The sequence below is a fragment of the Meriones unguiculatus genome, chromosome 21, assembly GCF_030254825.1.
Source record: "Meriones unguiculatus strain TT.TT164.6M chromosome 21, Bangor_MerUng_6.1, whole genome shotgun sequence".
NCBI classification, from domain to species: domain Eukaryota; kingdom Metazoa; phylum Chordata; class Mammalia; order Rodentia; family Muridae; genus Meriones; species Meriones unguiculatus.
Genome location: NC_083368.1, coordinates 18916198 through 18937161, shown reverse-complemented (window position 1 = coordinate 18937161; position 20964 = coordinate 18916198). Strand labels below are relative to the sequence as shown.

The following is a 20964-nucleotide window of genomic DNA, read 5'->3' as shown; positions in this document are numbered from 1 at the left end:
TGGACGTTATGGCTTATTTTATGAGAGGTTCATTCTCTTAAATTTGTGGGTGATTTTAAATAGTCATTCGGTTATTTAGATACTCATTTCTCCAGCACTTGTTTTTGGTAATTATCATTCACATAATAAACTGTCCAAAAATGGAGACGTGGTGCACACATGTTAAGCAGTTTACTTGAGGCTGTTTGTTTTGTGGTTATCTTTATAGTTATCCTTCTAATCGTGCCAGGATGGCTCACGTAACTCTTCAGGCTTATATACTGACTGCCTGTTGTGCACATGCATGTCATGGCACATGTGTGGAGGTGGGAAGACAGCTATCATGTGGGCTTTCTGAGACTGAATTCAGGACATCAGGCTGGCCATCAAGTGGTGCTGAGCCATCTTGCTGGCCCCACCCAACTTTATAACAGACTTAAATCTTAGGAAATCTCTCTCTCTTCCTTCCCCTCTCTCCCATCCTCCCCCCCGCCCCTGCTTGTGTTAACAGGTTATGTCAATCATTTAAGGAGCACAAGTAACTTTTTGAAATAGCTCTTTGTGATAATGGTTCACCTTCGCCAGGAGCTTCTTGTGATGTGTACACGAAGACTCCACACTGGCTCATTGGTCTTTTACTTGCTCCATTTATCCCAATTAAGCCACTCAGTCAACTGGTGCACACAGCAAGTTTAAGTTATAAATGATGAGGCTGATGACCCTTTTAGGATCTATTGTCTGCTTTAGAGTATTTTTAAATGAAAAGTTGAATTGTAAAAAGATGGAATTGTTATAGACTAAAAGAACCTTCTATTAATGTGAGAGATGTGTTCTGTAGCTATTTTATAATTTCCCCTTGTTAATTACTTTTCTAGGATAATCTACATGAGTTATTTTCACAACTCTGACCACAGACAATGCTATAATTCAGATTGTCTATGTACTTTCAATTTTTATTTTAAACATAATCTTCTCCAATTTACTCTAAATTAGTTTTTATCTCTCTTACTAAAATATAGTTAGTTATCTACACGATAACAAAATTGAAATTAATCTCTTTTGATACCCAAATATTTATACTCAAATGGCACACGCAGTTCAGTCTACTTTGAACAGAGAGATGAAGGAGCCAGGGTGCTTTTCTCAAGTTTTATGAATTAAACCTTTTATAAAAGTATTATTGCTTTGAATAAGTTACTCCACATTTATTAAAAATTCAGTAGGAGCCCGCCAGAGCACAAGCTCGTTCTTTTATGAATTTGTATAAACTAGCTCAAGAGTGCTTGGAGGCATGCTGCTCACGGTGGGACACGGCGCAGCTTCAGCTACCTAAGCCGGTGTCGGCTCGCTGGCCTGGGTCTCTGGGTACAGCGTGGGCCCCAAACTGTGGCCATTTCCAGTTAAAGAATGGCACGGCCTCATTTTCTCCTACTGAAATAATTACACGAAATAAAACTATAACCCAATCTGCGAGCCCAGCAGTGGGTACCGGAGGCGCTGTAGGTGTTAGCAGTTTCTTGGATGGTGTGGCAAGTATCCTCAACAGGAGTATTGATCCTCTGTGCTTTAAGTGGTTTTCCCCAAGGAAGTGCTGCTCTGCGCTGAGTGAAGGAACACCTGCCTAGGGGCGAGCTCTCTACCACACACCAATTTATGTCTACCCCTTTATGACTAATTATAAAATAAAAGCCATATCTTATTTATTATAAATACATCTCTATCTATTATTTATTACAAATAGAGAGAGGTGAGGTTGGAGGAAAGAAAAAAAAAACACAAGTTTTTAAATCAATAAAATGCCCTAAGGCAACTCTGTTCTTCAGAAATATGAGGGTCACAATAATATTTAATTTATAGTTTCAAAACAAGACTATGTTTTGTGTGTCACAATGAAACACAGTCTAGTAAGCAAAAGCAGTCTGAGGAGGTCTCTTAGCTGGGAGGCTAACGGCCTCATCGGCTCTTTCAGGGGGCCCTGGTAGGATTAACTGTCCTTTAATCAGTACATACCCCAATAATTTCTAGTATGATACAGTTTCTGGAGGGAAGTCTGTCACCTGAAATTACATAATACACATCTATGTATAAGTACTCATACATACCCTTTATATTTTAGGAACTTATCATCCATACTTAAATAAATACACAAGGATGTTTGTTACAGCGGCCCTCATCTACAGCAGGGCGGTTGGTTACGAGCTGGTAGATCATCATTTTGAAATGACTAACCGTTACTGACTAGCTGAGACTTTTATAATGTATCATTGCTTTTTAAAGTTGAGCTGATACCTAAAAGGGAGAATGTGGTTCCCATGATGCCTTTCTGTCTACGAGTAGGAAAATCTCTGACGAGCATCTGCCAAGGTTTTAACAGCGAGAAGTGGGGATCCATGTGGGGGGACTTGGTATTTTGACCTTACACACCTGCTTTAGCAAACAAAACTTTCAGAGAAAAGCAAAGAAAAAGAAAAAGCATCCATAGGTTTTAAACTCAGAATGAAAATTCAAACAATTTAATTTAGGCTGGTAACCAGACGTTTAAAACGTTAATCAAATGTTCCCCTACCAGTATTGGCACTAAAGGAATGGAACATTTTATATTATGTGTGAAAATTTGTTTTATTCTTCAAGATAGGTTAAACCACCTAAAGACAGAAAATGTTTGGTGTGCACTAGGACACAGAACAGAGGCTGGTTGGAAAGAGTCTATATTTACCAAATCTATCGGCTCCTTAAACCTCATATAAATTTTCTGAGATTGGAAAAGTTCCTATCATCGGTGAGGCCCCTATTTGGGATCTAGTCTCTGCTATTTAATAAGGGATGTGGCTCTGGCAGGGACCCAGCAACATCCATTTATATTCATGAGGTTTATCTCCAGTAGGGGTCCTCTGAAGTCTTAGCAAGGTGTGGACTTTGACTGAGGCTTCTCCACCTTCCGCTGCATTTATGGATTTCTCTCCCTCTCATCATTCCATCATAGGAGGAAGTGACGAGCCCTAGCTGAAGGTTTCCTGGCATGCCCTGCATTTCAAAGATTTCCCCCTTCAATGGCTTCCCCTTGTTTGTTCACATTTAATTCTGCTTCAGGTTTTTATTACATGCATCAGGTTTAAGCATACCTGTCTGGAATAACACTAATTTGGAATGCTTAAAAGACACACTATACAACACACTATACATTTTCTCACTATACAACAATGACAGCCTAGACTGAGAAGGGGAAATAGAGTAGACATCAGGGGTGGATGGTGGGGGAACCCGGGGGAGGGAGTGAGAAGGGGACTATGATGGATCAAGGTGGGGGGAGGGGAGGGAGAGAGTACAGGGAGAACTGGAATCCACAGAGGGGAGGCATCTCTGCTAGAAACCTAGGACAATAAAAACTCCCAGGAATCCATGAGGCTGTCATCGCTAAGACCTCTAGCAATGTGGGATATGGAACCTGAAACGGCCATCTCCTGTAACCAGCAAATACTTCCAATGGAGGGACTGGGACACCAACCCAGCCATAAAACCTTAAACCTACAAGTTGTCCTGCCAACAAGATATCCAGGGGTAAAGATGGAGCAGAAGTCGAGGGAATGGACAACCAAGGACTGGCCCAGGTTGAGACCCATGCCATGAGGGGGAGCCCACCCCTGACTCTATTAATAATATTTTGCTATTATTTCCAGACAGGTGCCTAGCATATCTGGGAAGCTTCACCCAGCTACTGATGAAACAGCTGCAGAGACCCACAGCCAAACATTAGGCTGAGCGTGGGGAATTCCACGGAAGACAGGATGAAGGAATGAAGGAGCCAGAGAGGTCAACGACACCACAAGAAGAGATACAGAACCAACGAACACGGGCACACAGGAGCCCACAGAGACTGAGCCACAAACAGAGAGCATGCATGGGATGGGCCTAGGCCCTCGGCACAGATATAACAGTTGTACAGCTTGAACAGCGGGAGCAGGGGCTATCTGACCCCACTGCCTGCCCCTGGAGCCCTTTCCTCTAACTGGGCTGCCTTGCCTAGCCACAAATAGAGAGGGGCCTAGTCCTACTGCAACTTGATACCCGGGGGGGGGGGGTTGATACCAATGGGAGGCCTCCCTTTTCTTGAGCCCCTTAAGGAGAAAGGAAGGACTGGAGGATGGTGGGGAAGGGAGGTGAGAGAGAGGGAATGGGAGGAGAGGGAGGGGAAGCTTCGATTAGGATGTAAAATAAACTAATAAAAACTTTACATTTATTTGTACATATGTGTATATGTATGGGTGGCACATGTACCTGTGCAGAGGTCAGAGGTCAGAGGTCAGCCTGTGGTAGTGGGCCCTTCCACCGTGTGCAACTCAGAATGGAAAGCAGGTTTCCAGGCTTGGCATGAAGATTCCTTATTTGCTGAGCCATCTCATCAGCCTATTAACTATTTTTTTTTCCTCAGTGACATATTTTACTTCTGTATTTTGAGAAAGACTTAATTCATTGGTCTATTTAACTTTGTGTTTCATTTACATCTTATTAAGCAATTCAAATATAATTTTCTTTTGAGCATCACTTTGGTAATGTATTACTGACAAGTAAGTATGGGTGGAATAGCAGCTAATTCGTAATATGTGCCATTGTTTATGGATCACATGATGTGATTTCTCTTGGTTGACTACAATAACTGGATGGTGAGACTACTTCTCGGATGACACCACATACCCTGGTTGCAGGACATAGAGAAATCAGTCTCAAACTGACCAAGAAAACTCTCTTCCTGCTCGCTCACTTTTATAGTGCTGGGATATCAAGATCCAACCCAGTGCTAGACCAGGCATGCTAGCATAGACCAGGATAGCATCCTGCCACACCAAGAGTGGCAACACTGGGCATGGGTGTACCCAGCAGCTACCTTGATTAGATTGAAGGTCTGCTGCATCGAAAGGTACCTATGCTTGGTACTGTAAACATCCTTGAATCCAGGCTGGGGACTCTACAGACAATCATGTTGTTAAGCTGTATTCTACGGAGGATGACTGAGGTTAAAATATCACTTTTTTCTATACATGACATATTTACCTCCCCCGCACGCATGTGTGATTCCCATATGCTTGCACGTGCACACACGTGTGAGTGTGCGTGTGCATATGTGTAGCTGGGTTCAAGCTTGAGTGTTGTTCCTCAGGAGCCATCCTTTTTGTTTTCATGGAACCCGTCTTTCACCCAGAGCATGCTGACTGGGTGAGGGTGACTGGTCACCAAGCTCCAGGGATCTTCATGTCTCCAACCCTCCCCTCCCAACACTGGGATCACAAGCATGTGCCACCATGACTGGCTTTTTAACACAGGCTTTGGGGATCAACCCTAGGCCTTCAGGAATGCTTGGTAAATACTTTCTCAACAGAGCCATTGCCCCAACCCACTAAAGTCCTTTGTCTTATACATTATACAAGGACTTAAGATTAAAGTACTCAGGTCTAAATAACAAGGAGGACCCTAGGGAGGATGCTTAATTCTCATTCAGAAGGGCAAATAGAATGGACACCAGAAGCAGTTGAAGAGAGGGAACAGGATGGAAGCCTTCCATAAGTGTCCTTTGAAAGACTCCATCCAGCAGGGGATTGAAGCAGATGCTAAGACTCACAGCCAAACTTCAGGCAAAGCCCAGGGAGTCTTATGAAAGAGTTGGAGGAGAGAAGGACCAGGAGAAGACAGGAGCTCCATAAGAAGACTGACAGATCTGGGCCCGTGGGTCCTGCAGAGACTGATGCACCAACCAAGGACCATGCAAGGAGAGGACCTTAGCCCCCCTGGTCTGATGTAGCCCATAGGCAGCTCAGTCTCCATGTGGGTTCCTCTAGTACAGGAAGCAGGGATTGTCTCTAACATAGACTATTACCTGCTCTTTGATCACTTCCCCCTGCTGGGGGCTTTGACAGGCCACAGAGAAAGTGGATACAAGCAGTCCTAATGAGATTTGATAGGCTAGGGTCAATTGGTAGGGGAGGAGAACAGGGGAAAGAGGGAGGGAGGGGGGACTGGGAAGAGATGAGCCAGGGCCCTATAATCGGGGTATAAAGTGAATAAATTATAAAAATAAATTTAAATTAAAATATTCAGTTTACTAATTTGTTCTTGAAGTAGGCATATATTTATAATTGGGGGAAATCTGGTAAATTTGTTTCAGCCATATATATACATGTTGTTTGTCTCACCTCTAATTTTTTTCCTTATAAATCTGGTCTGGTTTCACAAATGCCGTATGTTCCCTCACACCTCTGAGGATAACAGATAGACTTCCGAGATAGTCTGTATTCATTCATTCCGATATTTCGTTCACTTAACTCTTAGTTCTTTAGATAAATGCCTTTACTGAAAGTTTTAAGAAATCATTTTGAATATCCTAGATCATTTGTTGAAACTGCTATCTGTACTTGAATTGTCAGTGTGAAAATGCCAGCTTCCTCACCATGGGTGAGGATTGCCATGGAACTGCCTGGTAGTTTAGGCACCATGAGTGAGGACTGTCATGGACATAAACTTTCTGCAGCCCATTTTCGGATGTCCACATTCCTGGTTGGAGCCTGGGTTGGAAGTCATTCGACAGTCCCTACAGCTGAGACTCAGAGCCACACCCTAATCTAGCAGCCATCCTGGAGCAAGGCTGAGATACCATGTACAGTGTGTCTTACTCAGTGAGCATTTTGGACTGTAGCTTCCCTCCTCGGATCCCAGCTTCATGCTCCTCCCCGCAGCCTCTCACCCCACAAGTCTTTCATAAGCTCTGGCCTACCTAGAGAGATACCTTATTGTTTTATGATTCATCAGAGACTCATCTGCTCATTTTCTGTAATTTTCAAGGACTTGGAACATGGATGTGGGGGCAGGTGGTAAAGACAGGAGCATACCATATCGATTACAGATGTTTAATAGTCATTAATTTGCAGATTTCCACTTTGTTGTAGACATACTGCCATGGATAACAATAAAACATCTTCAAAAGATATTTAAATGGCACAAACATACAAGGATAAAAGGCGTTAATACAAATTCCACTTTGCATCAATGTGTCATTCTACCAAGCCCTTTCTCACCTAACCCTAGCTAGGTGAGATGCTGTAGCTGCTAATTAAATGATGTGTCTGTGAGGTTAAGCCAAAGTTCAGAAGACTCACATAAATTATCAGTGTGTCTATTAAAGCTTCCTCCTTCCTGAAGGAACAAACGTGTCTTCTTTAGGAAACAAACAAACAAAACAAAACCAAAAACTTTTAATTTTACTTTTTGGAAAATGCCCCTCAGTGCTGGGACAGCCCAGTCATGTGTAAGGCAGACGTACACGCACATCCCTGTGCTGTGAGATCAAGTGTTTTGATTCTAACAGTAGGAAAACAAGGGCAATTAGGGAAATGGTTTCCCAAACACTGACTTGCATTTTCTTTCCACCCTGGTCATTCACACAAAGTAGTTTGAACGTATTATTTAGGGTGACATGTTCTTTTACTCTCTCTTATTTATCTATGTTAAATATTTAGTTAGTATTCCCCCCCCACCCCCATGTTTCAGAATACAATCAATTCAACTGGTCACTCTGGAATACATGGAGGATTGAGCACCTACCTGTTTTCCCTAGCAGGTGAGCTTTATAATGGCAAAGTGTGTTTCTGGATGGATGTGTTGAAGGGAAGACCGAGACAAACAGGCAATACACTTGGCAGAGAAGCAACGTATCAAGTGTTTTGTAACCTAATGCTTTTCTTCTGTCACCTCTTTCCCTATGTATAAACGCTCCATGCACCAATTTGACTTTGTAAAAGATTCTTTTCCCGAAGCTCTGATGAAAATAATTTTATCAGCATTCTTTACTAGACCAATAAAAACAACAGCTGGCACTTCATTAAACCAGCATTTTCAGTCTAGACACAGAAAAGCCCAGGTCCTCTTCTCACGATCCATTCACACCTTATAACTCAATGCCAACCTCCTAAGTGGCTTTCTTTGTGATGATGATTTCAGTTTTAGCCCAAAACTCTCTTACAGTATTAGTATTTCATTAGAATGAAATGTCTGCTTTGTAATCAGAACACACACACACATACACACACACACACACCAGCTTTTCCTCTGGATTACTATATTTTCTAAACTAGGCTTGGTTTCTTTTAATATCAAGTCAATTTCTGTTCTATTTTTTTTCTCTTTGTTCTGTTGCTATGATAAAAATATTCTGACGAAAAGCATCTTAGGGGAGAGAAGGTTTACCTGGCTTACAACTCCATTTTACAAATCACCATTAAGGGGAAGTTAAGGCAGCAACTCAAGCAGATGGCCATCACAGTCAAGAACAGGGACGAATGATGCATGCCAGCCTACTGATTTACTTACAGCTAGCACGCTGCTCTTACAAAGCTCTGGACCTCTGCCTACGGAATGGTGCTACCGACATTAGCACCATGAAGATTCCATATCAATCAAAAATCAGGACAATTCCCCCACAGATATGCCCACAGGTTAATCTGCTGTAGACAACCAGCTCCTTACATATTTAACTTAAAAAGAAAGTCCAAGAGAGAACTAGAAATCTTCTATAATTTCTTTCCTATGAATATCATTTGCCTCTCTGAATCTGACTTTGTTTGTCTATTTATTTATTTATTTGTGAGCTTTTTTTTTTTTTTCTTAAGATAGGACCTTGCTACACAGCCTAGGCTGGCCCTTCTTCCTATGAATATGCCATGGTCCCATACAGACATCAGAGGGCAACCCCTGGTGTCAGGCATCACCTTCTATCTTGTTTAATACAGAAACTCTGCTGTTTTCCCCACTTCATATGCCAGGTCGGCCTCTGGCGCTTTTCCTGTCCTTATGTCCCGTCTCCCCACCCAAGTCCTGGGTTTGCAGCTGTTCCCTCTACACAGGTGACGTTTATGTGGTTCTGGGGCTCCAACCTCAGGTCCTCATACTCTGATGACAAGCATTCTTACCTACTGAGCAGTATCCCCAGACAAATTGGAACTTTGGAAAGTACCACTCAACTAGGAAGTGATCTTAGCCAATGAGGTCCCAGAATAAGACAGACAGAACCAAATCTGTAGACAGCACAGATCACCCTTAGTGTTTCTGGTCTCCTACCCTTCAACCTCAGTCCCAAATACCCACTTTGTGTATCTTCCAAGGGTAGGCTATATCCCCTAAACATCCTTTTATGGATCAAAACCACATTTTAATGAAAATCAGGCAGCGGTATCTATAAAGCTCAGTCCTGAGGAGAATAGAGTATCTCAATATAATAGTAGTGGAAAGATTTTGTATTCCAATACTGAAAAAAAAATCCAAGTAAAAGCTAAGTAATATTGGATATACATGGAGTTATAAGGTATTTGTAATCACAATTTTAAAAATAGGTCTAAAAATACCTGATTACTCAATAAAGACCCTTAGGATAAGTATCCCCCTTTTGGCTTGTCTGTGATAAAAATCATCAGTGTTGATTTAAGCATGCCTTTGTCATTTCATGATGTGCATTTAAAATGTGTCCACTGGAGTGAAGGTAGGTGGTATAACAGCATGGGAGATAGCAATTACTCACCCTGTAGGCTGGCTCTCAAATTCTTCTGACCACTGCTCTTGAATATCCTCTGTAGAAAGATCTACATCCCGGGTGGTGGCAAAATTGAACTCGCTGCCTTCATTTCCATGGAAATAAATGGAGTTCCCATCTGACTGACAGCTATGCTGTAGATAAAAAAAAGAGAGAGCATGGGGTGGCTGTTGAATTGGTTTTGTATCTGTTTTACTCATGTATAATTAGAGTTTTCAGGAAAGTCATTACAGTATTCCCTTTACGGTGGACTCGCAAATCAAAAGGGCTTGCTACCTCCTTTTTGCCTTGCTTAATTCAATTATAATTTCTTTCTAACTTATTAAGTCATCACACAAAAGGAGTCAAGAGGGCATTTGAGCTTTGCCATTTTCAGCCTTTAGTATGAGGCAAGAATATTTTAATTGGAATAATATCCCATCTTTACCCCAGCCCTTGTTGTGAGAATTAAGCCTGATAATGACTTGTCATGTATTTTCAATTCTGTGGTTATAGGCTAAATCACAGTGACCTTTTCAATATTCCAGATAGTTCTGACTTGCCATTCAAGCCTTTCACAATTTGTCTGTAGACGGAGTGTGAGTAGAACAGCTAGCTAATCAAAACACGGGATATAGAAAAGGTCAGAGTCATCCCTGATATGTCATTGATTCGCAGCCAAATTTTCAGTAAAAGTTTCTGACCAGAAGAGCACAGTGTTTCCAGGGAGAGGACTGGAGATCACAAACCCTGCTACTCTCCAACAGAACACTTGTAAAAGAAAAGAGAATTTCCTGGGACTTATTTTTCAGCATATGTTTCTTAGCTTGACACGAATGGTAAAAGATAAGAGCTGAGTAAAATGAATGTCTCCTTCTCAAAATCAGAAGTTTTCATTATGGCTATGTTTGGTAATAAATCCTAAGGGAAACACTAACATACTTAAGATCAAACATTCAGTTATGCATTAATACTATTAAAATGAAGTAGACATGAAGAAAAACCAATTGGACAAAAATACCCACCATGCCAGAGACTCAGCTCAAAGAAGCAGGGATCATGACTGTGTCACCAGGTCTCAACACAGTGTCCAGCACAGTAGGCATTCAAAAACGTTTTAAACAGCTCAATGCGTGAAAGAATTACCATGGCTATGATTTTTCTTTTAACTTAAAAATATGTGAATTATGCATGTGTGTACGAGGGCACACACATGCCATGGCATGTGTGCAGAGGACAACCTCAAATGTCAACCCTTGCCTTCCTTCCCCATCATCTGTTGTTCACTGCTAGAGAGCCCAAAATCATTCAAAGATTCTTAGCTCTCAAAATCTCCGCTAAAGAGCTAGAGATGTTATTTGTGATAGAATAGTTGCTGGCCACGTGTGAGGCATTAGAATCAATTCTCAGCACAACAAACAACAACAAACCCCCCACAATCCTAGTTTAGTTGAGAAATATCAAATATCAGCAATAGGACTTAAGGATAGGCAGCATATTAGTGCATGAAAGTGTTCAAGAGATGGTTAGAGTCACCTCTAGGAGAGCCTATACAAGCAGACTTTACAATGAGTCTTCATTTGGCTATATCGGATGACAAACATGTATCTGCAAAGATGTGATCATCACTGTATTATACAGGCATCATTTTTAACTGCCCTCAGATAGGTGTAGCTCTCATACTAACAAGGAAGCTTCTCTTTGCTACAGACCCAGACATAGGGTACCCACCTACAACCCAGCTGACCCACCTACAACACAACTCCGGCACCTAAGGCTCAGGGAGCATCTCGGAAGAAGGGCTGGAAAGACTGTAAGAGCCAGAGGAACAGGATGTCTGCTGTGAGACTGTGTCTCCTTGAAAAGATAGGAAAGCTACACTCATGAAGTCTCAACAACATGACTCCATAACCGAGACTGGATCAAGGACAACACCAACAGTCATGTTATTAGAAGTGGAAAATGTCACAGGGCCCCAAGCCTGGACCGGAACTACCAGCAATCGAGGGATGCTGAGAGTGGGAGAAATCAGTCTTTCCCAGGGAAGAGGCCCCAGTTGGTTATCCAACACCAAGTAACCAGCCATGAACTCCTCTACATACAAATAATATTATATGGACTGAGCCAATCATATTTGTATATTTAGGGGTGTGTGTGTGTGTGTGTGTGTATGTGTGTGTGTGTAAAACAATTACAGAAGAAGAAGAAGAAGCTAGAGAAAAGAATTCATAGGCTAAGAATTTGGGGACAAGGTGGAGGGTATTACCTAGGAAGGGTTGGAGGAAGGAAAGGGCAAAGTGATGTAATTATATTTTAATTAATTAAATTTTAAAAAATTAAAAAAGAAAAAAATTATTAAAAACAAAACAAAATACGAGGATGTTATGTTGGCCTAATCTGAGGATTAGGTTGGAGTCTGCTGCTCAGACAGATACGTCAGGAACCCCGAATTGGGTCTTTTGGCAGTTGTCTCCTAGACTCTAACCTGGCTATAGCTGACAAAACCAAGAGGGTTGTAATAGGTTTGCTACTGAATTGGAATAGTAAACAGTTTTGAGAAGCTCAAGAGAGCAGCAGCGTGTGATCTTAAGGAGTCATTGTACAGCTAAGACATCTGCACGTCTTCTGGGCCCTCCATCATTTTAGATAATACTTAGGATGTGACACGCATTGAATGCTTGAGACGTTTTTTTTTTTTTTTTCTTTTTTTTTCACATGCAATGAATACAGATTATTCATGGATGCTAAACTGAACTCATTTTATGCGAGCCTTAGCATGGCCATATCGATCAAAAGGTAGAATTTAGTTCATTTCACAGTAAATAGAAACTGTCAAAAAAAGATACATTTTAAAGATTTCTTCACCATGCCCACTTGAAAGAGAACCAGTGCTAGCAAGAACAGCAAAGGCTATTTTTCTAAAATAACACACTGAGTCCTAGGTGTGGACCTTCCTGGTTTTCCTCATGATCAGAACCTTCATCAAGTGTAGCTTGTGGTTAGCTGAAACTAATATGCAGACTTGGACACCAACAGGAATGGCAGTAACCCAAAGAAATGGCACACATGAAATATCAGACAGGTGAAAAGAAAATGATTAACTTTATAATTAATGTACAATTAATGAATGAAGCACCTAGTAGCCTTTGTCATTTATGGCTAAACATCCATTTAAGTATTTAAATGTTGGTTTCACTTTATGTTGGTTTTATTTTATGTAAAACATAAAATCATAAAATTTGCTAGCTTACTACTACCTACTTTCACAAAATAAACTGGTATAAGAGAAAAAGAAAGCATATTCCAAAGGATTTCCCGTAACTGAACGTATCATTTACAACTGTGTAACTACTGAACATTAGTGTCAAATACACATTTAATCACCGTAACTACATTTTTCCCAGCACGTGAAACACAGGTAATATTCACCACGACAAATATGAAAAGTAGCAACCTGAGTGAATTATTATTCACTTAAAATGACTCTCAGCCAATGTTCATATTAGTAGGCTATGAAACTAGTCAAACTTGTCTTGAAGAGTTTCTGTGAGAGACAGAAGGGCATCATTTTTTTGATACAGTTTTAAAATCTCTTTAAAGCTCTTCGAGCCAATTCACAGTAGGTAATCAATACTCAACACTAGAGCTCAGTTCAGACAGACAGGGGAGGGCTCTGTATGCCAGTCTCTAGGGTTGGCCTTAGACACATCCTGTCAGCTTTAAATAGTAAACTCACCTCTGTTCTCTCAAATGAGCCCCAATGTCTATGTGGTTATACCAAGGGGTGAATTCCTGAGTAACGTGAGAGCAATGGACTTACTGATTCCTCTTCTGTCTAAGAAGTTGGTCATATACAGGCCTTGTATGTACGAGTCCTAGCGAGGGTACCAGGGTAGTGTGCTCCTATTTAAAGATCTTGAAATTGATTACAAGAAAGTTTGAGTCCCTGGGGCTAATTTTTTTTTTTTTTTTCATTCCAATTCCCTAGAAACTCTCCAACCAAACTAAAGCCTAGATGCATCCCATGGGAGACAGTCCCTCGGCTTTTGCTGTGCTTCTGTTTATGTCTCTGCAGAGAATCCAGGGTCTTCTGGCTTAAGGGCTGTGTGAGCTTCTCCCTCAAATCTGACTCAATTAATGAAGCACGTACAAGAATTAAGGAAATCAAGGCTGGGACCAGGTGTGGTAACACACACCTGTAGTCCCAGCACCCAGGGAAGCAAAGGTAGGCAGATCACTGTGAGTTCGAGGCCAGCCTGGTCTACAAAGCAAGGCCAGGATAGCAAAGGCTATACAGAGAATCCCTGTCTGGAAAAACAAACAAACAAACAAGGCTGGGAAAAACACACCAATAAAAACCAAAACCAGGGATGGAGAGATGACTCAGAGGTTAAGAGCACTGCCTGTTCTTCCAGAGGTCCTGAGTTCAGTTCCCAGCAACCACATGGGGGCTCACAACCATGTATACTGGGATCTGATGCCCTCTTCTGGCATGCAGGCACACATGTAAATAGAGCACACATATGTAAAGTAAAATAAATAAATCTTAAAAAAAAACTATAGGACAAAAGAGATCATTAAAACAAAACAAAACAAAACAAAAACAACCCCAAACCAATAAAAATGATAAAGAACAAAAACTCAGGTACTATATCCATCCTCAAGGATCCTGAAGGCTGGGGTCAGAAGGCTAGATAAGACACCTTTCCTCTACCTGATGGCTAAAGGCTGGCACAAGCCATTTTGCCTCTGAAGCCCTCAGCGCCAATGGTGCTGCTCTCTTGATACATTGTGAGAAGCTCAGATATTCAAAGCAGTTCTTTTTAACTTTCTAAGTGCCAATAATATCTCTTTCCGAAAATATGTTTGTATTTAAGTCTTAGCAGTAGCTGATACAGAAACAGAAGGATGTTTAAGTATATTTTTGTTTTGCACTGTAAGACTTATTAAAATTCCTCAGATCAAATTAAAACCTTTAGAAGATTGTACAAGAATAGGTCCCAAATACAGTGTAGTAAAAAAAGATACTGCAGACATTCACAGATTATTACAGCAGATAAAACCATCAATTAGAGTTTAAAATGCCTCCACATTCTGGATGGTTACCAATTATTCTCCTAAGAGAAGAAAGCTCAAGAATATGAGATGACCAATGCTACTTTTCTTAACAGATGAACTTCCATTGAATGACCTCAACATCTATTTTGCTAAAACTTCAAGTGAAACATGCAAATGAAACTATGAAGGGTTTCAGAAACATTGCTCTCTATTTTAATACTCAGCTATTTTTGTTCAGCATCCATTCAAAGTCACTTTACTTATAGACATTAATAATTAAAAGCCTAAACAATGTCAACAAACAAACGCCAGGCAGCTGAGCATTCATTCGGGCTAAATAAGGCATAAATCTATGGCAAGTTCTATTTTTCTGTTTTTAGACCTTCCTCTGTGCCATCAGTCATCATATTAATTTTTTGTGTCATTATTTTAGCATTGGTAAATCACATATACTTAAGTAGCAACAGATTTCTAGTTTTGAAATCCCTATGTCTTTATGTGTTTTCCGTAGCCAATACAATAGTATTTCTCTGCTTTGCTGCTAAATGGATTTCCTTTATTTGACAAGCAGAACACAGTGTAACTAAGTGACAAGAATTTGCCGTTCAGAAAAGCATCAACAGGAAACGTCAGTGCAAATTCCTCAATAGAACATGTCGTTGGCCACAATTCAGGTTAGCATTTTCTAAGCTGGCTCCCTATACTCTGCTGGAAATGTTAATGGCTTCACCTCTGCACTTATAAAAGCACTCAGATCACCTCTACCATTGTTTAATTAGGCTTCCAGAAAGAAGAACACCGAGCCACTCTTAATATTATCCCTCCAGGGCCTAACTACCCTGATGACTCTTAGGGATCTGCAGCCTCACAATTTACTTCTTGACGATGCCGTCTTTGCTGAGAGGGGTGCGCTGGGCATTCGGGCAATGCCAGCTTGTAGAGGGCTAGCGGCAGATGGAAAGAAATCTGCCTGGTGTGCTGGCCCCTCCACATGAGCAGAGAGCCATCCATTTCCTCCATTAAGGAGTTGTCACTCAGCCCACCCAGCTGGAAGACCATTTTTGATAGCCAAGCTGGCTGGTGGCAGACAATTCAGATACAAAGTGCACTTTAAAAGGAAGCTAAAACATCATTTGTAGGAAAATTGAAAATGCATGGCTTCCACCACAGCCAATTTTTTTAATGACTGTAATATTTTAAGTGATTATTTTCTTTTGCCACTTCAGATTGTTCCTTAGAGAGGAGAAGATTTTTAATTAAAATCTAGGCAATGCAAACAGATGAGATATGAGGAGCAGAGGAAAGAGAAATAAGACGAATAAAATTAATTAAAATGGCATTGTTGGCAGAGCCATAAATTAGCCACTGTCTGGCTGAAGAATAAAATATACTGGCATACTAACTTCCGGATACAAGTAAAAAGTGCTGTGGGTGCTTGGAAGTTGACTGGTTGCTGGCGTGTAGATTGTGTCTCCGAAGCCTTTTGTTAAATGCTATAGCCTTTTAACACGTATTTCCTACAGTCTGGTTCAGTGGTGTCTTTAACAGTACAGACTCTACCTTATAAAAATAAAAGAAAACCCCCTAATAGGAAAAGGACAATTTTTTTTTTCATGAGACAAAATAAATTTCTACTATTTTCCACACATTCAATTTGTAGGTAATTTAATGCCAGTTACAAACGTGAAAACTTGGCTGTCACTATAGCTCAGGTGCAGGAGCGCCACCGTGCATTTTCTTTAGTCAACACAATAGGCTCAACCATGGTGAGTGGATCGTAGGGAGCTTAAAGAATATTTTTTTCTCATTATTCTCTGGGATCGTTAAACATTCACATTTGAACCACACTCTACTAGGACTTACAAAGATTCAATTTATGGTATATCTTGTGACAAGTGTATAATTACTTCGCAGTAGTATCAACTCTGAAATGGAAATAGTAACAGATTTGAACTGGAGTCATGAGAGGAGGAATAACAACGTGAAATTCCATAGGACAGTTGTTAGCCTTGTCTTTGGTGATCTCCGTTTTCAGTGTTAGGGTTTCGTACTTGTCTTCTCAAATTAATGCCAAATATGCTAGGTGCGACATGGGAGGCTACAGCATAGCTTGGCATGGAAAAGCCACGTTCCAATAGTAAAGCAGAACTGGCTTCAAAACTCAAAGCCTTTTGGTATCCTGGAAACTCTGCTTTCTTATCTTTGGAATGGAATTATAATTATAAGGAATAGATCAGAGACCACAGGGAATATATTTAACTATTGTAATACTAGGAATTCATGAGCATTACTCTTCCCTTTATTTTTGTTCCACATATCTAATCATTTGCTTAAGAAATCACACTTTAAAGACTGCTACCATGCAAGTTACTTTGTTAGGAGAAAACCAAAATGATGGAAATGTTATCAAACAGAAGGAAAAAAAAAAGCTTTTGTTATTGAATACTGTGTTAACCTAATCAGCAATTCAAAATGTCAGTATCAATCCCAAACAAAACAAGACAAAAGCAAAAGGCATATTAGGCTCTGGGGATTATCTGAATGGTTATCTTCTGCAGAATTGATCAAAATTAGTTGTTTCTATGTTACTGCCACTCTTGTTATGGTGACCTGGCTCATGTCCATATTTCACTGATGCTATCCCATGTTAATTACTATACAAATAGACCTCACTGGGGGGAGATTGTGAAAAGCACACTACCACACTTAACCCTTCATCCCCAAAGTACTCTTATTAGCTTAACAAATTATATTCTGGCGCATTTTGTAATATGCACCCACCTCTTGGGGGAAACACAATAACAAGAGCAGCACAATCCAGAGCAAAGAGTACTCCAAGCAGAGGGAATCTGCATAGACAGCATGCAATTAACCAAGCTGGAATCCAGCCAGGAAATCAGTTATCATTCAGACTCCTAATGGAAGAAGACGTGGGAACATGGCTAGCCACAAGTCTTACTGCGCTCAGGTTTATCCTCATTAGGAACCCAGTACACAGGTCCCACGAGTCACACGCTAGAGAGTTTGCAGTACAGTGATCTGAAAAGCCTGGATTTGCCCAGCAAACCTGACGCTACCTATTTGTCCTTTTACCTTGCAAGAAAACACAATTGTGAAAGGAGCTTTTGGGCCGTTTTCCCAGGGTACTGAATGAAATGTCACACGGGAGACAAGCAGGCATTGCATCAGGCAGGCCTTGCTCTTACGGGGAATTTTATTCCCAAAAGGAGGTCTAAAATGATCTGGCTCCTCTCTGAATTTCCCTTTCACCATTGTCAAAAACTTTTTATTCCCCTCATTGGCCTCAACTTGCATTACGATTTAAAACATTTCAGCAGAATTCATTTTTAAAATAGTTGGACGTGATTTTTCTTCTCCACTGATGATTCGGCTACTTGTGACAACAACCACATCAGAAACCCTGAGAATGAAGCCACGGTTCTGACTTGGGATGGAGACTTGCCTTTTGTCCAGTGGAACAACAAAACTGGTAAATTTCCTAAGGATTAGAGCAATAAGAAAATGAATAGACCCTCTTGTTCTGCCTTAGTGGTTCTCCTGAACGGTCTGCTGACGTACCTGTGCTAGCGCCTTTTATTGTTTGTTAAAGTAGGACTGTCACCACCGCCTTATTACCAAAGGTGAATGTGGCAAAGATGCAAACTGAAAGTCAGAGGAGACATTACCAGGACTCTTCCACAGCTCGTAGCTTAGTGATTCCAAATCCTTGGTGTAAATGTGCAAACAAACTCCAATAAGTTGCTTCTTAAAGCAGTTTCTTTTTAAATACGTGTTCACACCAGAGCCTACTCGCAAGGGCAGCAACTGGTGGCAGTTAGTGTCGATTTACTTATCAACACGACTTGTCAAGAACACGTCCAAGGGGTGTTTCTAGAATTCTGGGCAACTGGGTAAAAAAAAAAAAAAAAAAAAAATCAGCAGGTGCAGGTAAGGCCATTAGAATGGGAAGGTTTCTTAAAAACGAGAGGCGAATGGCGTAGCACCTATGTCGCAGTGACCTGCTTTTAATCTGTAGGTCAATTACAGCTTTGACAGAAAGCAGTGATTTATGCCTTGGCAAGCTCAAGGGAGCCAGGCTCGCTGAGCAGATAGAAACACTTACAATGTACGGTGAACAAAGCCCTCCCCCTCTGTTTGCTTCTCTTTCACACACACACACACACACACACACACACACACACACGCCTGTGCACATGTAAGCACACACAGGCACGCAAACAGGAGACAGCCAGGAGTCATGGATGATTTATACTTTCCAGAGAAACGTTGTACCTGCCACGAACAATATGAGTGAACAGACAAGATGGAGCAGCTGCTTGACCAGTACATGCCCATGGCGTACTGGCTCATTCAGAACGTCTCCTTCATGGGGGACTATTAAAAGATGAGGGGAAGAGAAAAAAAAAAAAACAACAACTCTGACTCAAACACTTATCCCTGTTTCTCCTGGGAGTGATCCACTAACATTTACAATCTCCCACTTCGATGGCAAAGTGCTGGGAGGCAGACAGCCAGAGCAGCTCTGGGCGGACCCTCCAAACTTAGAGGAAATACTTTCTGTTGATCCTTAAATTATCTGCTCCAATTGCAAGAGGCACATTTGCAAAGGTGAAATAGATGACCCCGAGAAGCTTGCTGGGCTGCCAAGTGTTTCCAGTCTCCCAGTGCTGATCAACACGACGCAAAGCTGACCACAAGGTCCTCCCTTGCTTGTACCTACAAGCCTTCGTGAAACGCTACCAATACAACCGCTGCTGTGATTAGCATCCACCACAACTACAGTTCGGCTACTCTTATTATTTTCATTCATTGTTGTCAAGTATCCACACGGTTTTCACATGATAGCGCAAGCATCGTGCCTGAGTGGGAGAGCCTTACCCAGCAGGAAATGCTAAACCCTGATAGTCTTAAATGGAAAGAGCCAAAATATTCAGCTCATATCCTTTAATCCTTGATTAAACCAAAAATCACTCACAGCTGCTGCACAGAAGTTGCCTTGAGATTACTCATTCTCCCTCGTCAGGTGGGAAGGTGGTCCCTCTGGCTCTTAGACATGTTCGGAACACCCACCGCTTCCAGACAGAGGCCCCGACATGGTAGCAGTGGCTATCCTAGCAGCTGCATTGATGAACTGATACCATAACCCACCTTAGAACAGTATAAACCGACAGTAATTCTTTACGCTTCTAGGAAAACATACAGAAGTTAAAGTCTCACTGTGTGAAAGAAGGCAAAATCACCATCGGTGGCAGATGAATTGGGTGATTTAACAGTGAGTGGGTTTCCAGCTCTTCCTGGGCTGATAGGATCTGCCTGTGCAGAACACAGACTCAGGGAGTAGGGGGTGGGGGTGCACGGGGGCTGTGGGGGTCACTCAGAGGGTGGTGTTTTGAGGAGCTTTGTGCTTATACTGGAGTATTTACTGGCACTTAAAACCTCATGTACTTGATAGTGAACAAAGGGCTGCCTCGGGATTTGTGGGAAATAAAAAAAAAATAATGACAGCAATTAGAATCACAGGATAGTGTGGGACATCTTTTCTTTCACAGGGCAAAGTTCTGTGGGAAAAGCCTGTAAGATGAGGCACACAGTGCTGTGAGCACAAAAGGATGGAAAAGAAAGACCTTGGAAACCTCTTACTTGGTAAACTTCAGTTTACCAAATCAAAAACCACAACAAAGGGCTGGGGATATAGCTCAGGAGCACAGTGCCTGCCTCTTATGCAGGATGTCCTGGGTTCATTCCCCAGCAGCATGTGACAAACAAACAAACAAACAGCCCACAACAAACATGAGACCAGGTTCTATAGTAAAGGCTGTATTCTTACAGATGCATTTCACATTAATTACTAAAGACTCAAGAATGTCAGTGACCTTCTCCCAGTTCAGAGGACATTGAAGCTGGAAGCTTACACCTATAGTTCCCTGGGTCATGTGACTTCTTAAGCTAATTAATTTCTCTGTCTAATCTTTTGCCACTTTGTTCTACTTGAGATAAACAATGATAGTTCAGATAAAGTAGTGAATATTTTCAAACAAATTGAAACATCTGGAGATGAGAGAAATACTGTGAGTGACAATGTCTTTTTTTTTTCTTTCCTTTTCCAGCAATTACCTTTAAACATTGTCTTTGAGATCAGCAGCTGAGCAATTTAGTCAGAACTATCAGCATTTGAGAGACTTCTGAAGTCACACACTCACACACACACACACACTCACACACATACACATACCCTCACACACACATACACATATCCTCACACACACAGACAGACAGTCACACTTCTTTATTTCTCTCTTGATCATGGATGGGCTTTCTCTTTGACTTAGTTTAAATGTAACTGCCTTAGAAACATT

General features: G+C 41.2%; 1 protein-coding gene across 5 annotated transcripts in view; it reads right to left on the bottom strand.

Annotated features, from left to right (window-relative positions):
• Reln (reelin) overlaps window positions 1–20964 on the bottom strand; it is a 439480-nt gene that overhangs the window by 168998 nt on the left and 249518 nt on the right. For all 5 annotated transcript variants that reach the window (XM_060373778.1, XM_060373779.1, XM_060373782.1 and 2 more), the window contains exon 11: window positions 9539–9684. In XM_060373778.1, coding sequence (XP_060229761.1) covers window positions 9539–9684 — 146 coding nt within the window. The remainder of the gene's footprint in view (window positions 1–9538; window positions 9685–20964) is intronic.